This window comes from Alexandromys fortis, unplaced genomic scaffold, assembly GCF_014885135.2.
Source record: "Alexandromys fortis isolate MF-2015 unplaced genomic scaffold, M_Fortis_MF-2015_v1.1 scaffold_43, whole genome shotgun sequence".
Classification (NCBI taxonomy): Eukaryota; Metazoa; Chordata; class Mammalia; order Rodentia; family Cricetidae; genus Alexandromys; species Alexandromys fortis.
The window spans coordinates 4,915,562-4,933,793 of NW_026067928.1; the positions used below are offsets into that span (position 1 = coordinate 4,915,562).

The 18,232-nt window shown below is 39.0% G+C and overlaps 1 protein-coding gene across 5 annotated transcripts in view; it reads left to right on the forward strand.

Moving 5' to 3' along the window:
- The window catches only part of Uchl3 (ubiquitin C-terminal hydrolase L3), a 44,143-nt gene extending 26,401 nt beyond the window's left edge, over positions 1-17,742 (forward strand). For 3 of the 5 annotated variants that reach the window (XM_050144708.1, XM_050144705.1, XM_050144707.1), the window contains exons 6-9: positions 7,343-7,534; positions 12,324-12,399; positions 16,534-16,592; positions 17,531-17,742. In XM_050144708.1, the coding sequence (XP_050000665.1) occupies positions 7,343-7,534; positions 12,324-12,399; positions 16,534-16,592; positions 17,531-17,614 (411 nt within the window). In that variant the 3' untranslated portion in view covers positions 17,615-17,742. The remainder of the gene's footprint in view (positions 1-7,342; positions 7,535-12,323; positions 12,400-16,533; positions 16,593-17,530) is intronic. The other 2 variants (XM_050144706.1, XM_050144710.1) reach the window with 2 other exon arrangements.
- Positions 17,743-18,232: the final 490 nt, after the last annotated feature.

An 18,232-nucleotide genomic window follows, 5' to 3' on the forward strand; every position in this document is an offset into this window, starting at 1 on the left:
CACTGGAAAATATACGTAGAAAGAGCTAAAGTCGCACATAGATAGCATGACAATGTTTGGGCAAAAACCTGTATCTTCATGTTTAGAAATAATCGTAATTTCTGTTTTCAGGATTATTGTGGGAATCCATATCCTTCATATTTTAGGACACCTGGTATGAGGTATTGAATGTTAGCTGTGGCTACTGGTGCCTGAGCAGTGTATAGAGATATTGGTGTGAGTCCATCCATTAGGGGCCCTGAAAGTGCAATGTCTTCAAGGTGCAGCATCCCTGTGATACAGTCTTTGAAGACTAGCATGCTGCATTGGAAAGTGTTGTGGAAATACTGAGATAGATGGGCATCCTGAACATGACTGATGAGAAGGGAACACAGAGAATTATCACCTTTTATAAAAACAAAAGAGCTATAATTTTTAGCAGAATTTGAAAGGCAAACTGCTCTAGGCTGTCATGAGACTGTAGAGTCCCCATGGGCAGCTTCAAAGGGAGGAGGAGTCACACCCACTCTCCACAGATCTCACAGGGTACTCCAAAGTTTAAGTGCAGGCCGACAAGGCAAGAAGGAGCCTCAGGTGAAGGTGTCAAGGAGGGGAATGGTGGCCTCTGAGGAAAGACACTACAGGACTCTTGTTTTCTGGAGAACAAAACATAAAGACCCTGAACAAAAAACTCCCTCTGGGATCTCTGTGAGATCCTCTACTACTTGGGGACTCCTTGGAAAAGTCCTGTGCTTGATGGACAGAAACTAAGGAGCTGCCAATGACAGATGCTGTACAAGAACAAAGAAAGACTTTACATCAGTGCCGTTAGACAAGAAAGCACTTGCGTGAGGAGCATGAAGAAAGACCTCAGTCTCTGGGCAGAACCTAAAGCTTTCCATGGAACAGGAGCGGAAAGTGAAAGACTCCAGTAACCCAGTACTCAATCTCGGCATGGTGGGAATGTGGAATTTTAACTGCTGTTGTACTGAGAGTAACTAGACTGAAAACAAAAGTGGACAGCTCAGCCTCTGGATGGGTTAGAAGACTCATCCTTCGGCACTGACATCTTGATGGGCCAGGCTCGTTCCTAAATATATATGTTTTTTATCTCCGTCTCTGTCATAGTAAACAAGATACCTGGCTTTTAACCAAAAATAGCAAAAGAAAAAAAGAAATAATGAACACCAGCACTTAGTCAGGAGAAATGAATGAACAGAATGAAGCTCAGATACAGTGCAGATGTTAGAACGATCAAAGAATGTAATAATGGTATTAAAGATTCAAGTGGACAAGATGGGCAACATGTATCATCAGATGGAGATTGATAGCAGAGTTGAACGCTATGAGAAAGAATTAAATGGACCTACTAGTATCAAAATTCAGGATCAGAGGTGAAGAATGCCTTTAACAACTTTCCGGTAGAATCACAAAAACTGAGGAAAAAACAAAACTGTTGCATTTGGGCTGGGGAGATGGGTAGCTTGGTGGGTAAAAGTGCTTGCTCGGTAGGCCTGAGCACCGCAGAACCCACAGAAAAGCCAGGCCTGCATCATGAGTCTAATCCCAGTGCTCCTATGGTGAGATGGGAGTCAGACGCAGGAGACTCTGCCAAACCTCATGAGCCCCTAACTGGCCTATGGAACAGAAAAATAATAATAGAGGCTGCCGTAGGCAAAAGATGCGGACCAACGACCACGGCTGTCTTCAGTCCTCCACGTGCGCATCGTGGCACACATGCAAGGTCCAGTGAACTTTATGACAAATCACCAAACGTTGCATGAGTGACTTTACCTACAAAGAGAAAGCAGTCTGTTGGACAGGAAAATAAAAGAAGGGTATCTCGGAGCCGTGGACATTCTCAAATGGTTAAAGATGTAGAAGTGGAGTCCTGGGTAAAGGCAGAGAGAGGCAAGAGGGAGGCAGTGACACATTTAGGTAGAAAGCATCAGAAGAATCAGTGGTTGCCTGTTTTTTTTTTTTTTTTTCAAAAATAACTGAAGACATCAAACCACATCTTCAGGAACTTTAGAGATACTGTAGAATAAATATTCCTGTCATCAGCCACTCTCCCAGATATCAAATATTCATGCTTAAGAAAACAAAAGTAAAAAAGCTACTTAGAAGACCCAGAAGCAAAAGGTATATTAGATACCAATAAGCTAAGAATTATGGCAGATTTCTCATTAGAAATTATTTAAGTTAGGACAAAATAAGCTACTATCTTTTAAAGTACTGGAAGAATTCAGTGAAAAGGCCTTTTGAAAAAGAGAACAAACCTTTATAACAAAAAATGAAGAGAACTCATTCCCAGTTTGTTTGCACTCTGAGAACTAGAAAAGAACTCCTCCATGCAGAAGCACTGTGACAGCAGGAATAATGGGCCCTATGCAGAAATCGGCAAGTACTGGAGATGGGACAAGGAAAGGTAATTAAAATGTATTTCTTAAAATCTATTTTTATTCTTAACTGTGTGTGTGTGTACACGTATGTGCACGTGGGTGCAGCTGCCTGCAGTAGCCACGGCATCAGGTCCCACTGGAGCTAGAATCACAGGTGGTTGTGAACTGTCTGATGTGGGTGCTGGGAATTGAACAAGAGTAGTAGGTATTGACACCTGAGCCATCTTTCCAGCTACATTTTTTTCTTTTAATTGCACTAAAATGTAATTGTGCAGCCAGGCACAGTGGCACTCACCTGTATCCCAGGAGGCTGAGGCAGGAGCATCTCAAATGTGAGGCCAACTTGGGCTTTATTGTGAGACCTTATCTCCAAAGCAAAAATGAAGAATAAGTTGTCTAAATAAACAGTAACCACATATTGGAAGTCTATACCATATGTAAAAATATTTGATGATAATACAAAGAATGGAAGAAAATATTTCGATAATACTGCTGTGATGTTCCAATAGTGTGGATCAAGTTGTGTGCTTTTATTTGAAGAACACAGCAGCCGGGTGGTGGCCCATGCCTTTAGTCCCAGCATTCGGGAGGCAAAGACAGGTGAATTTCTGAGTTGGTCTACAGAGCAAGTTCCAGGACAGCCAGGGCTACACGGAGAAACCCTATCTTCAAAAACCATACAGCAATAACAACAAAAGAACACCGTGACTAAAGAAATTTAACAATAAAGTCTAAGACAGTTGCTAAAAGTTTTTTTTTATTTATAAGCATACCATGGTAAACATAAGTAGAATCGAGAACAAAAATAATTTTTAAAGGCACCATGGAACAAAGAATAAACGGAGAAAACAGAATTAACAATATAGCTTATAATCCAACCGCAGGGGGAAAATGACATGCAGTTAATAAAATGTAAGTCATTTAAATGTAGACATGTAAATTGGAAGAAAGATTATCATCTTGGTTGAAAAACATGACTTGGTGGGACAGCCTCAGAGCTGCTACAAGTGTTACGGCAGACTCTTCTACCACCAGGGTTCCAGATACTTCTGACCAAGCTTCCAGCCATTAGTCAGAGCACTGTAAGTGCTCAGAGCTTGGCTGAAGATGATGTAGAATGAGCTAGATATCAACACTATAAAATCTGTTAAAAATGATTAACCATTGGCTTGGAAGCTGATTGGCTCTGGGGGACTAAGGGCAAATGTGCTTGTGATGAACTGTCCTACACTGAAGTCTACCAAAGTGAATATGTACTTTGAATAGATCCAATGTCTGTTCTATTTATTTTTTCTAGTAAAAAGTATTGTGATAGGAGTTTTCATTTTATAAATAGAGTTAATCAAAAAGAAAAAAAAAAGAAAACATGACTCAAGTATATGTTTACAAGATGGTCATTTTAAATAAAATGCACAGAAAGATGGCCATTAAAAAATAGGAAAGGAACTGGAGAGATGATGGCCCTGTGGCTGAGAGTGTTTACCATTCTTTGAAAGGAGTCAGTTTTGGTTCCCAGTACCTACCTGTAACTCTTGCTCCAGGTATCCAAGACCTTCTGATATCTGTAGGAAACAAGTGCCATGTACATATAGAGACACACACAATTCAAAATTTAAAAAAATATTATTTTTAGAAAATGTTAGCATGTTGTAAAGACAAAGACTGCTGGAAATGTTACAGATCAAATGATTCCTAAAGAACCATAATAAATTATGAATTCCCTGCTAGTCCCTGTCTGTTCCATTTCTGACCCTCCTTAGAGAAGCTGGTGGTGCTTCAGTCTGGGGAAGTCACCATATCAATCCCAAATTTAGTGTGCACATCGTGTCAGCATAGCACATGGACACCCAGAACTTCTGAACTCAAGTGATCCTCCTGCGGCAATACAGGTCTGTGCCCCCCTGCCCAGCCTCCTGCAGACCTTGGAAGACAATAAAATTAACATGTGAGGTGGAAATTAGACAGAAGTATTGTGCTAGTTCAGAAGCATGGGTGATAATTGCATTATGACTGCGAGGTTTCCTTGATTTCTACTTAGTTGACCTTCTATATTAATCACATCTACTGTATAGTTTCAGTCAACTGTAGATCAAAAATAATTTTCAAAAATATGTGCCTCAGAGCTAAAGAGATGATTTAGGGGCTAAGAAAGTGTACTACTTTTCCAGAGGGCCTAAGTTTGATTCCCAGAACCCAATTCAGATGTCTCACAACCAAGCATTAACTCCAGTTCCAAGAGATCTGATGCCGCCTTCTGACCTCCAGAGGTACCTGCACCCTTGTGCCTGAGCTTGTGCATAACACACGGTCACACACACAATTAACAAAAACATACATTAAAAGTGTGCCTGTTGCCAGGTAGTGGTGGTGCATGACTTTAATCCCAGCTCTTGGGAGGCAGAGGCAGGTGGATCTCTGTGAGTTTAAGGACATGCAGTCCTTAAACACAGTGAAACCCTGTTTTGAGTCCCCTCCCCGCCACCAAAGTGCGCGCTAAAGATCTGCAGACATTTTTGTCATTATTCTCTAAATGGTACAGTACAATAACTTTCCATGGGTTGGTATTGTTTGGGGTGTTGTAAGAAGTAATTGAGGTGACTGAGTATGTGCATGCATGCAGGTTATATGGAAGCACTGTTATAAGATTTTGCATTAGAGATTTGAGTATCCACAGAGTTTTCTATATCAGCATTTCTGGAGCCATTCCTTCATTAATATAAAGAGATATTTTTGCTTATGGGTGAAAATACTGGCTACCATACAATAACTGGGTGTTATTCACTCTCAGCTAGTCTCAGGAAGAAGAGTTATGAGGGACGACGGTGCTAAGTACAAATGATAAAGCATGTGGAGCATCAAAGGCCTATCTGGATTCTCCTGTATCATTTGTGTTCTTGTAACTTGGTAAATTTGAAGTCACAAAAACAAATGCTCTAAAATTGTTTTAGAAAATGTAAGAGTGAAGCCATTAATACCTAAAGGTGTGCATGTAGTCAGCAGCTTAAAGGAATGAGAGTGTGCCGGCCTCTAGGACAGAGTGCTTCTTTGCCTACTGCCTGCTGCGGAACAGCAGCCTCCTCCAACTTAGCATTCCTCTCTTGCCATGCAGCCTACTGCGCATCTAGCATTCTTCTTGGTCCTCTTTGTGTCCTCCTGTGACTGCACATAGACTGTGAATCCCCCTTGTGCTATGAATAGGAAAATTATATCTAACCTAGAAATCCCATGTCTTTTGCCAGCGTCATGGAAAAATAACACTTAACCTGTTAGATTGAAAGGTAAAAATCAATTCCCAGACCTATTCTTGAATATGTTCTACTTGTCCCTATTTGTTGTGTGTTTTTCACTGTGAATTCTTGCAGAATACCTTTTTCCATTTCATCTCTACAGCCTCCCGCCATTATGTTGCTGTGTAACTCTGGGATGGTTCTTTGTCCGTCTCTACTACTCTTTAGTCTGTCCCTCCGTCTCACTCTTTACTCCATTTCCCCCTTCCACTAATTTGCCTTTTCTCTTCTTCCCTTTGCCTCCCATTTGAATAAACTCAGATTGAATACATCAGTCAATGAGAACAGACATTATTATATTCACCTTTATTCCCATATGGAGTCAAGTATAGAATTCTTTTATATATTTTTGGTGGATGGTTAATATTATAAATGCTAACTGATAAGATGAACTTTTCTTAAACCTCGAAAAATGACTGTTTTGTTCTAGGCTAGCATGTAGCTCACATAGATCAAGAGTACCAACACAGATTATAGATTGTTAAGGGTCTGAAGAGTTTTAGAGATCATTTCAAGCTAAAGTCACTTTCCTAATGCTGTTGTAATATGTTATCACCAAAGAACTGAGGACTCTGTCCTTTTTATTTCTTCTCACTGTAGTTAGACTGGTGATGGCTTTGTCGGATTAGACATAAATCACAAACACTGTTGTGTCTGTTGAAAGCGACAATTTAAAGCTAACTGGATTACCGCTGATAAGTCAGTTTTACATCCTCTACGTATGTTTTGTGGAACAAGAGCATTTGGGAAGTTATCCCCCAGTATCTATCTTAAGACAGTTAACACCTGGCTCACTGTAACTAATAAAAGCTGGCACCAGAGCCTTTCTCTTGGCCACGTAGGCCCTGTGCTGGTGACCCAGACCACTGAGCTGTAGGTCTCATCTCTTGGGTTTAGCTACAGTCCTTCAGCGTGCTGCCCGCATGACTGAGGTTCTGTCACTTCCCCCACTTGCGCTCTCTGACTGGAAGATACGAGTATAGTTGTAATGATCCCATAGGCTCCTAGGAGACTGTGAACTGATAGATATGTAGCGCTTCAGAGAGTACCTGACGTAAAGTAAAGGGTGCACATTTTGTGTAATGTTCCTGTTCACTTACAAGATGGGAAGAGGCTATAATGTCTTCCTGTAACTTGTCAGCTAATACCGAGGGTTGTCAGATGATTGAGGCCATCACCTCCAGAGGGGTTAGCTTTACTCTTGTTTATAATTTTTAGGGTTTATTTCCTCTCATTCGAGTTTATACTCTCTAAATAATTGTTTTTACCAATGCCTATTATGGTTTGGTTTTCTTTCTACTTTTGTTCTTTATGTGACTTGTCTATGTTTCATGGATTTTGTGTTACATTTTTAAAGCCATATATATGTGTATATATATAGTGATACTATTTTAGTGGCTTTTAAATCTTTAGTTTTATGAGTCTGTGCAATGAAAATGAGGATATGTAAATTTTCAGATGTGCACTTAAAAAGTTATGTAACAACCTTGTGCTTATTATAAATACCCACTTTACCCACTTTAAGCAACATTCATACGTGATCCTTTACTAGAATACAATTATTAAAAGTACTCGACCATATGAATACAAGTATGACCATACGTTGCTTTTAAGGATAAATGATCAACCCAGTAACGTGGTCTAAGTAAAGTATTCTCTCTTTTAATTATGTAGTCCTCCTCGCCATCCTCATCCCAGCCTCATTCTAGCCACTGCAGAGCGAAGGCCTCATCACTGTGTCACCATGCATCCCTGCCCTGGGTCAAACGTAACCATGTAGGCCCTGCAAAGGCTACCAGTCCATCTCTCCGTCTTCGTCGCTGGCGACCCTTCTTACGCCTACCATCTTTGGGTCTCCATTCTGTTGTAAGTGTAGTCAATCTTCCATCTCTTCTCCCAGTGACAAGGGCAGTCTTTTTGTTTGTGTGTTTGTTTTTCCTTAAACGTCTTCAGTCTTTAAAGTGCTTTTCTCTTGGTTCACTCAACCATTATTAGCTTTTTCTACTCCAATAAGATTGCAAGCAAACCTCCATGCTCTGCAGTCTTGCTTGACGTTTGCCCATGCCTTGGTGAACATCCATCTTTCCGCTCCATATCCTGTGAATGTAAGGGTACGTGCCTGTTGATGAATACTGATTGGCATTGTGAGAACACTAAGTTCCTATGAATTGTTAAAGTGAGTGCCTGTTTCCTTACCCTTCGGCTTTCTGATTTCACTTAGGTAAGTTAGGTGAATAAATGCTGTGTACCCTCTGAGTTCTTCACCATCGATTCCTTTATTATTATTTTTTTTTCATATTTCTGAGCATGACTAGTCTTTTGCTATGCTTTGGGTCACTTTACTTACTCTGTTCTCAATCTAAATCCTCCATGGTGTAGCGTGTTGCATCTAAGCTATTTTACTCCTTGATGTGGCTCAGGTACTTGGTTTAATCTTGATCCAATCTTTCTTGCCAACTCAGTTTGAAAAGATCTTTTCCAAGTAAGAGATGGAGATTTGCTCCTTGTGTATTAATATAGGTGTCCTACAAATTTTACTTCTCTCGTAATCTAAAAGTATCAGCCAACTATTATAATATGCATATACATAAGGCCTTAAATATCCAAGGTGATAGAATTCCAGTAGTTCTCAGACATTAAAATAAACTACAGAATGAAGCAACCAAGCTCTTGTCTTTGTGATGTTCTAAGCTACTGAAGGCAATGGCTGTGGTTTGACAGAGCCCACCTAGAAATGCCATGTCTGAAAGCTTTAGTGTGTGCCAAGCATCATAGAAACTTGTTAATTTCTATAACTCATTGCAGCATTTGAAGCAAGAGGAAGTCAAAATATGCATACATTGTAGCATTTAAAAGCAGCTAAATGTCAAATACCCTTTCTTCCCCCCTCATTTACCCTTTTAAAGCTATCTTCAAACGCAGCAGTTTTCTTTATCCTTTGCTTCCACCGAATATCAGTGTGGTCATCACATAGTTTCCATTTATGCTGAATATCAACAGACTGCTTATTATTCCTCTCTCTCTCTCTCTCTCTCTCTCTCTCTCTCTCTCTCTCTCTCTCTTTTTCTCTCTCTCTCTCTTTCTCTCCCTCTCCCTCTTTCTCCCTCTCGTCTCCTAACCAGATTACAACATTCATTTGTCCTTTTTATTTATTCATCCATTTGATATGTGTGCTTCTCCACTGCGCTATGCACTGTTGACATAGTTCGAGATAAAGGTGAATTAGAACAGAGTAGAGTCTAATGCATTCTGACCGGGGAACAGTTCTCTTAATTCTATGTATGAATAATTCTTTCTGTATTTAAAACTTATAAACGAGCATGTTATTTAGCATTTGCAGTTTTGTTTTTGTGTATTGTTGTTTGTTGCTGCATATTAATTTCATTGCCTTATCACTTTGTAAATGTTTCCATAGCATACTTAGTGCTTAAGAACGTGGACTGGAGCTGCACTGCATGGGTTGTCGTCCAGGGGCCATCACTTGCTAGCCATTCAAATGTGTTACTAAGATGTGTTACCTTTTTACTCTGTGTTCTTGAGTGTAAGATGCATATGAGCATATAAAGCTACCTGACTGGAGTTGTCTGATTAATTGACCAATACAAATACAGCATCCCATCAGTACCTGGTATAGATGAAGTGCCCTATGATTATACCTTAAACCTTTTTCTGATGTGAAATTTATATTTAGTAATTAATGAATGCATTGATTATATCACTTTTTAGTTCTTTGGGATTAATGAGAAACCTTCTAAATTGAGGATTTAGAAGATAGAAGAAAGTAGGCAAGCCTTACCAATCTATAGCTTCTGTTTTTCATATGTGCTGTAGTTATTTGCTGACTATTTTTAAACAGGAAGACATGCTGGAATTTTCTGCTTGCTTACTCTTGGGTTTCCTGGAATACTTGTTGGGCAGTAGAATGATTGCAGACATTAGACTCTCAGACTAATGGGATTGGTCAAAGGATAAAGCTTACCAGAAATAATGAGGTTTTCAGGAAAGTTGAAACATTTACCTATTATGACAAGTTGGAAGGCTTTTCCTACTGCTTTTTGTTTTAAGACAGGATCTTGGCTGTGCTACTCAGACTAGCCTCAAAGTCTTGATCGTTCAGCCTTAGCTTGTTAAGTGCTGCGATTATAGGCATGTGCCAGCACTCCTGGCTTGAGATTTGGATTTTAATGTTCACTTTTACTTAAAAAGGGACATTGCACATATTTTGCTTCATTAGATTTGGTACTTCCTTACAGTTGTGATGATGTATTAATATTATAACAATATGTAAGGTTTATATAGTGTTTAACAGTTCACAAATATTTTCACACGTGCATTTAAACTTCAAGGGGGTGGGGCTGGAGAAATGGCTCACTGGTTAAGAACACAGGTTACAGTTTCAAAAACTGGGGTTCAATTCACAGTACCCACATGGTGGCTCACAACCTTCTATAATTCCAGCCAGGGAATCAGACACTCCCTTCTGACATCTGGAGGCAGTGCATGCATGTGGTACACAGACATGCATACAGGCACTGAATGAATGTGGTACACGGACTGCATACAGGCACTGCATGCATGTGGTACACAGACATGCATACAGGCACTGCATGCCTGTGGTACACGGAGTTCTTAAAATCCCAGTGCACTCAGCTACAACTCTAAGCTCAATAATCATTTAAACCTCAAAACAGATGAGCTCCCAGGTATTGGGTGCGCATTCAAGTCCCCAACTCCAGCGGAAGATTTTTTTTAAACTCTAGCGACCTTCCACCTTATTGGCAAATATGAAAAATGGAGGCTATATGATGTTTAGTTATTAAGGGAAATTGTTCAAATGAATGAGAATTAGTTTGCATATCAGTGTCTGAATGAAATAATGTCTCAAAGACTTCAGATACTTGATAGTCTCAGTTAAGGAATTCCTTGTAGCATTTCTGTTTTTTAATGAATTTATAAATGGTTTGCCTTGGCTCAGTCTTGAAAAGACCAGATTCTCTCCTAGTCACTGATAAAATAATACAAGATTGAGTAATCACAAATATGTTTTTGACAGAGAAGTAAAGACATTTATTATCACTGACTTTAAATATTTGTAGAACTATTAGATTCAAGAATGGTTAGGCTTTTGTCCAGCATAATGGAAAACACAAGACATGTTTTAGGCTCAATATGAAACATGACTCAGGGCTGGAGAGATGGTTCAGCGGTTAAGAGCACTGACTGCTCTTCCAGAGGTCCTGAGTTCAATTCCCAGCAACCACATGGTGGCTCTCAGCCATCTGTAATGAGATCTGGTGCCCTCTTCTGGCATGCAGACATACATGGAAGGAATGTTGCATACATAATAAATAATTCTTAAAAAAAAAAGCATGACTCTACGAAACTGTCATGTTAGTGGAATAGTCCAAATGTAACGACAGTTCCTGTGATTAGAGGGCTTGTAGTAAAGAGGAGTAATGGGTGGTGATAAATTTATACCGACTGTGAAATTCTTATGTCTGGACTGAAATGAATGAGAATTAGTTTGCATATCAGTTTCTGAAAACTTTGTTTCATTCAAAGCTCAAGGGAAATAATTTCAGAAGAATAAGATTAAGTCATCATGCCAGTAAACACGTAGAGGCATTCTGTATGCCTTACGGAATAAAAAAGTAATGGTTTTTCTGCAACTTTAATTTCTGCATCAAAAGTATTTACATTAAACTATTGAAAGATATATAGTTATTTGAAGGTGAAAATAACAGCCTTTGAGTTATAAAATACTGTGTTACTAAAATAGGTAATATAAAACAAAATTTGATTTAAGCTACTTGGAAATTTTTGCTTCCTACAATTGAAGTTCCACATGTATTTAGCTGTGATTGCACTTCATTTTATTTAGATTTGGTAAATAACTAGTATATTTACTACATATCATAAAATGCCAGTTTGTATATTAACTTTACCTAAGTGAATTCAATTGTCTAGGAAATGTGAATATTGCTTGTGTCAATTGAGTTTGGTAAGCTAAGGAAATGGAGGTATAGTTTAAATAGCAAGTTGTTCATTAAGAGTTAAAGAAAAGAAAGAAATACAGGTTACAGTTTATTGTATGTTAGTTTTTCTTTTCTCCATTCGTAATCATTAGGACTATTTCCTTCATCTATTTATTTAAAACTTCCTGAATCTAGAATGATTGTTTATACTGCATTGTTCAAAGCATGAGATTTTTAAGTTCAAACAACAGACAGCTCACTTTCTGGTGTCCTAAAATTTAACTTCAAAAGAGTTTCTAACTTCAAGAATTAAGAAAAATGTCTTAACATTTATATTTTGAAGTTTAAATCAGCTCAGTCATTCATTTCAGTGAGCAGTATACATTGTCCATATGCTGTGCACATGCACAGCATCTTATGCTGACAGTGTGAATTCAAGTTAAACAAAATGTTCAGTTTCCACACTGGGTGAGACTAAGTGATGTGTTTTACTGTTGATGATGAACATGGTGTCATAAATATCACGTGGTCATTCTCTGCATCCCATCAGTAATTGGCCTTGAATTATACTGGATAAATGTTGTCTTCTGTCATTTTATATTATTTATATACACTTATTTGTACTTGATTGATTTGCTTAGCTACTAATGTACATAATATATTTTTCCCTCCTATTCCAGGCACCAAGTATAGATGAGAAAGTAGATCTTCATTTTATTGCGTTAGTTCATGTAGATGGGCATCTCTATGAATTAGGTAAGAACTATTTTAACTTATCCTGGGGAGAGAAATGACCAGGCTCTATTTGTTGTAAAAGGGACTGTTCTAATTTTATTTACTGAAATTGCTAGAGAAACAGTGACTATAGTGTATACTCCGAGATTTATAAAAGTGATGTTGGCATTGAAAATGAGAGAATTGGTAGAAAAGACAGGAACATCTGAGCTGTTTGGAGAAGAGCAGTGAGCAGGAAAGAGTTGTAGTAAAATGCCGTGGGTGTGGGGTGTGCTGGAGAGAAGGGAGAGTACTGGCTCCTCTAGAGCTCCAGTCCCCATCACCCACATGGGGCTCAAAAGGGACTGTGACTCCAGTTCCAAGGGATCTGACATGACACCCTCTTCTGGCTTCTGCAGGCACCAGGCATGCATGTGGTGCACAGACATTTAGTAGCAAAAGACTCATTTAAAACAAAATGATAATGAAAACTCAGCTGGGCGGTGGTGGCACACGCCTTTAATTGCAGCACTTGGGAGACAGAGGTAGAGAAAGGCAGATCTCTGGGAGTTTGAGGCTAGCCTGGTCTACAGAGTGGGTTCCAGGACAGCCAGGGCTTCACAGAGAAACCCTGTCTCAAGAACACAACAACAACAGGAAAGAGAGAGAGAGAGAGAGAGAGAGAGAGAGAGAGAGAGAGAGAGAGAGAGAAAAGAAAACGAAAAAGAAAAAAATCCCAAAGCCCTCAATTTGGTTGGTCAAATTGTTCTCTTAGCCTAAAGGCTAATGGGGCAGTTAGAAGGAAACACATACATCAAAGGTAATCTCAGACAGGAGAGGTGGCCCAGAGGTTAACAGGAAGACACACGGTTCATGCATAAAACCAAGTTCAGGTCCCCAGCACCTATATCAGGCAGCTCACAGCCTCCCATGACTCCAGCGCCAAGGGATATTGTGCTCTCTCTCAGCCTCTGTATGCACGTGGTCATGCACATGTGCGCACATTATCATTTTAAAAATATATACAACTGTATATATTAGAGGTCTGTTGAGATTAGAGTTTTAAAAGTGCATTTAAAGAAATGTAGAAATGTAAAGAAAGCCACAGTTGTGAAACTTGCAGAGGGTTGGGGTGGGTGCAAAACAAATAAATATGCAGTTGCTGATTCCTTCCACAGAAGTAGGCTGTTATCCAATGTGAATGACATTAATGCTTCTAACAAATTCAAAAAAAATGTTGAGCAAGCTGAATAATTCATACTTAATTTGTGAATAAAAATAGAGATTAAGAGAATACAATTTTTAAGAAAACAGCTATTTAAAGTGACACCTGGGGCCTCATATGCACTAGGCAAGCAGTCTGAGGCTGAGCTCCTCACTCAGCGTCATCTTGTTTTTAAGACATCTGGTTGTCGGGTGATGCAGGTGATTCGTACAGGGCAGTGTATTGCAGTCTTACTTATTTTCTCTTTCCTAAGTTGTCAGGTTAACTGATGAGAAGGACAAAGTTATTTCTGGTTTTTAATTGTGATTTCTTTTCCTTAAGGCCTCAGTAAGTTCCTTGTATATTTAAAGATGAATCACTCCTGGATAAATTTGCAGATTGGAGTTCAGTGGCAAATTCCAAGTAGACAGAATAAGCAAACATAAAAATGTTAACTGATGAATTATTGCCTTTAAAAAGTAAACTTCAAAAATTATATTTTTGAATAGTTTTGGATATTTATGGACATTAGAATAGTATATTCTCCCATTTACCTTTCTCCTAGGTTTGGCAGATCTCTTAGTATTTCTGAAACATTTCAAAAAATATGTTACAGACACGATGCTATAGTATCTTTTAATAGGTTTTTGAGTATTTCCTGAAAAGAGGTAGTTTTCTCTGCAGTTGCTATTTGAAATCAGCATTGATACAGTATTACCTAAGGATCTGGCTATGCATTTGTCATAGTAATGCCATTTAGAGGTTCTGAAGTCAGCCCAGGATTATGACCCTTTCTGTATCATTGTCTCACTAAATCCCAAAAGTTCTTCAACTTTTTATTGTCTTTCGTGTCATTGACATTTTTAAGAGGCTAAGACAGCTGTTCCTTCGATCTGGGTTGTCTGCTCTTTCCTCATGATGTATGTGTTTTGGGGCAAGAATATAACAGCAGTGAGGCTACATCCTAAGGCATTGCCCATTTCCGTCATTTTTGACTACGTTAACTTTTGTCACTTGGTTTAGTTAGAATCGGTCTGATTTTTCTACTACACTGCTGATTAATAATTATTCCATGTTTATTAATAAGCAACGAGTAGATATTATTTCAGGAGATCTTTTGAGACTATAATAAACACATAATTTCTCATCATGTTATCCCCTCTTCTTTTTAGAGAGGGTCTAACTATATAGCCTGGCTGTCTTCAAACTCAGAGATGTACCTGCCTCTACCTCCCAGTGTTGGGATTAAAGGTGTGTGTCACTGTGTCTGGCCAGTCATTACCATCCTTAACAGATATATAAAATTAGAACCAAACCTGGTGGTGCGGGCCTGAGATCCTAGCTGCTAGGGAAGCTGAGGCAGGAGGATGATAAATTCAAGTCTTGCCTAGGTTACAGAGTGTACCAAGGTCAGTCTGGTGAAGGCAGTGAGTTTCCACCTCAGATTAGAAGAGGATCCAGGGCAGAGCTCGGTGAGAGTTTCCAGCACATATGCACTTGGGTCAGCCCCCAGTGCCTCACAACGTCAGTAACGAATCCACCTGCAGGCTGGCTGTCCAGCCCCGGCGTTAGCTTCGCTCTAAACTGATGCTAGAATGAAATAGTACAGCTTCAGTTTGCTTCTTTGACATCTTAAGAGCAATTATTTAATATGTACTCTTAATAAGGTTGATTGAACACCTTTAATCCCAGCACTCGGGAGGCAGAGACAGGCGGATCTCTGTGAGTTCGAGACCAGCCTGGTCTACAGAGCTAGTTCCAGGACAGGCTCCACAGAGAAACCCTGTCTCGAAAAACCAAAAAAAAAAAAAAAAAAAAAAAAGGTTGATTGAAATTCTACATTATTCTAAACTGTTTATGAAAGAACATTATTCAGGAGTTTATTGCTTCACTAGAGTCTAATAAGATATTAGAATATAAATGATACAATGCAGGGAAATAGACACATTAGTTTATTACTATTAGTTAAGGAGGGAAGCCTGCATTATTTTGCCTTTACATAAAAATGAAAAGGTAAAATGATTTAGTTGTATGGTAGGCTGTAATGCATATAATCTACTCTTACAGCAGCAGGATGGAGGGCTACTGAGAAATGAGCATCTGTCATAAGACTGTTTTACTGTTGTGTTTATTTTTGTTTTTGAAACAAGATCTCACTGTGCAGGAGGTTATAGATTTGGATATGGATCAGTTCACTTGATTAGTATTGACTTTTGTCATTGTGAACTTTTTTTTATAATATCGAAAAGTACTAGCTTATTGAAGATGGTGGTGAATTTGTGTAAATAGTAAATAGTTCTAGGTTGTAAATTGTTACTTTCATCAGTAGTACTCAAGCCACAGTAGTTGTTTTTTCATTCATAAAATCATGCCATTCTTACTTAGGTTTTTGAAGTTAAAAAGTATTTGTCTCTTTAAGAGTGAAAATCATACTGGGCAGTGGAGGCATGTGCCTTTAATCCCAGCAGGCACATCACTGAGTTCCAGGATGGCCAGTGAGTTTTAGGATGGCCGGGGCTACACAGAAAAATCCTGTCTCGGGGGGCGGGGAGGAATTTATTATAGGCCAATTGGGAATTCTTTTTTGTAGGGACCTATACACAAAGCAGAAAACATATCCCAGTTAAAATGTGTACTGTAAATGCCAGGGAACCATCAAGCAGTAACCCAGAGAAGCCCCACTCATGTAAAGTACCTGTTGAAATGAAGAAACTCGGATATGGAGACGGCTGCTGCTCTGGGTCGGTGTTACTCCAAATGCGTAGTTACTTGAAATGTGGATGGTTTAATTATACTAACTGTTAATATTTGGTGGAAGCTAAAGCTATAGGTTACATATTTAAAAATCCTTGTTTTAAGATATAGTACTTAAACTATGTACCTCTCCTTGATTCACTGTAGGAGAGGAAATGGAAGGTAAGATATATTCTCTGGTAAAAACAAGAATTTACCTGTTTGTTTGTCTTCCACAGATGGACGGAAACCATTTCCAATCAACCACGGGAAAACTAGTGATGAGACGTTGTTAGAGGTAACAGTAAAAGAACTGGTCTGCTTTAGCCTTTTCTGACCTTTTGGACTCTATATTGACTGTTTTTTTTTTTTTCCTCTTGTGGATGCTTCTTGGTCCTTGATCTTTTTAGAAAATCCCCACACAAAATCTTGAATCAGTCTTAAAACTATGCAAGCAAGAGGCGGCTACCAGAGCTCTGCGTGAGCAAACTGAACTTGAACAGATTAAAATGAGTTGCTTATTCATAGGTCATATTCTGTTAAAGCCAAGATACATTAGTCGTGACTTGATCCCTGATTTCAGAGTTCTTTAATGGGAACAAGTTGTATGGCTTAGCATCAAGGAATTATGGAATTTTCAGGTTAAAAGTTGTTTTTTTGAGTTTTGTTGAGTTCTGAGACAGAGTCTCATTATGTAGACAACACTGGCTAGCCTGGAAACTGGCTGTGTGGACCAGGCTGGCCTTGAACTCACAGAATTCTGCCTACCAATGATTAAAGACTGTGTTATCATGCCTCATGGGTTAAAAGGTTTCAAAAGTCACCTCAAGGAAGGATATTCATCAGCTGGTTTTCATGGAGAGATTAATAACTATGCTACTTGGAAAAATTAGAAAAGAGGAATGGGAATTGACCTGCCTGACTGCAGAGTGAGTTTAAGATCAGCCAGAACTACTTGGTGAGACTCTGAAAATGGAGAGGGGGCAGGGCTTCAGGAAAGTGCTTGCCAAGATTCTGGATTTGACCCTCAGTCCTGGAAGCAGGCAGGGGAATGTGGTAACAGGATTTGCTGTATTTTATGCTAATCAAATTAGTTTTATTTATTTATTTTATTTTTATTCTTTGACATTTTTAGTTTTTATTTCATATTGAAAAAAGAAGTCTTCGGTATAAAATTACTGTAAATTAGAAACATAAAGAATCTACAAATTGAAAACCTATACTTTTCTCCCATAGGATGCCATAGAAGTGTGCAAGAAGTTCATGGAGCGTGACCCCGATGAGTTAAGGTTTAATGCAATTGCTCTCTCGGCAGCATAGCTTCTCGACAGAAATGCCAAATGTGTGTTATCTGCAACAAAACTTACATTTCTGCTGCCATAACTAACTCAAAATTTTTGATATTTTCATTAACTTGACTGATTAAACTTTATGTGAATAAACTTTGACATTACCTGTGTTTTGTGTTGTTTTTGCTGCAACTTAAAGGTCAGTTCTTTGTTTTCTTTTTCCCTGTACTAGATTTATCTTGTGGCAGTACTGACAATAGCCTTCTTATGCCTTTGATATTTCAAGATCGTGTATTAGGGCAGCAGGCACATCTTCCATCCCCAGTGTGGATGTACTTTATGTGTTATATGCTTCCTTATTATGTAGAAAACAATTGTTGAGCGTTTACTTGTGGCAAGATGGTAACTATCCTAGGCACGGGACTTAGCAGCTGTGAACACTGTTGACTGATGCCGTAGTCATGGAGATTTGTTCTTGTCATCAGAGATACGTAGCAAAGACATAAAGAACAGGCAAAGCAGCAGTAGAGGCTAGCCAGTTAGTGTTTGTGCTGGAGAGTAACTGAGCGGTCTGTAGAGCTTCTTGACAAGGGAGCTTCTGGCAAAAGCTGACCACAGCTGAGACCTGAGTGACAAGAACATGAGCAGG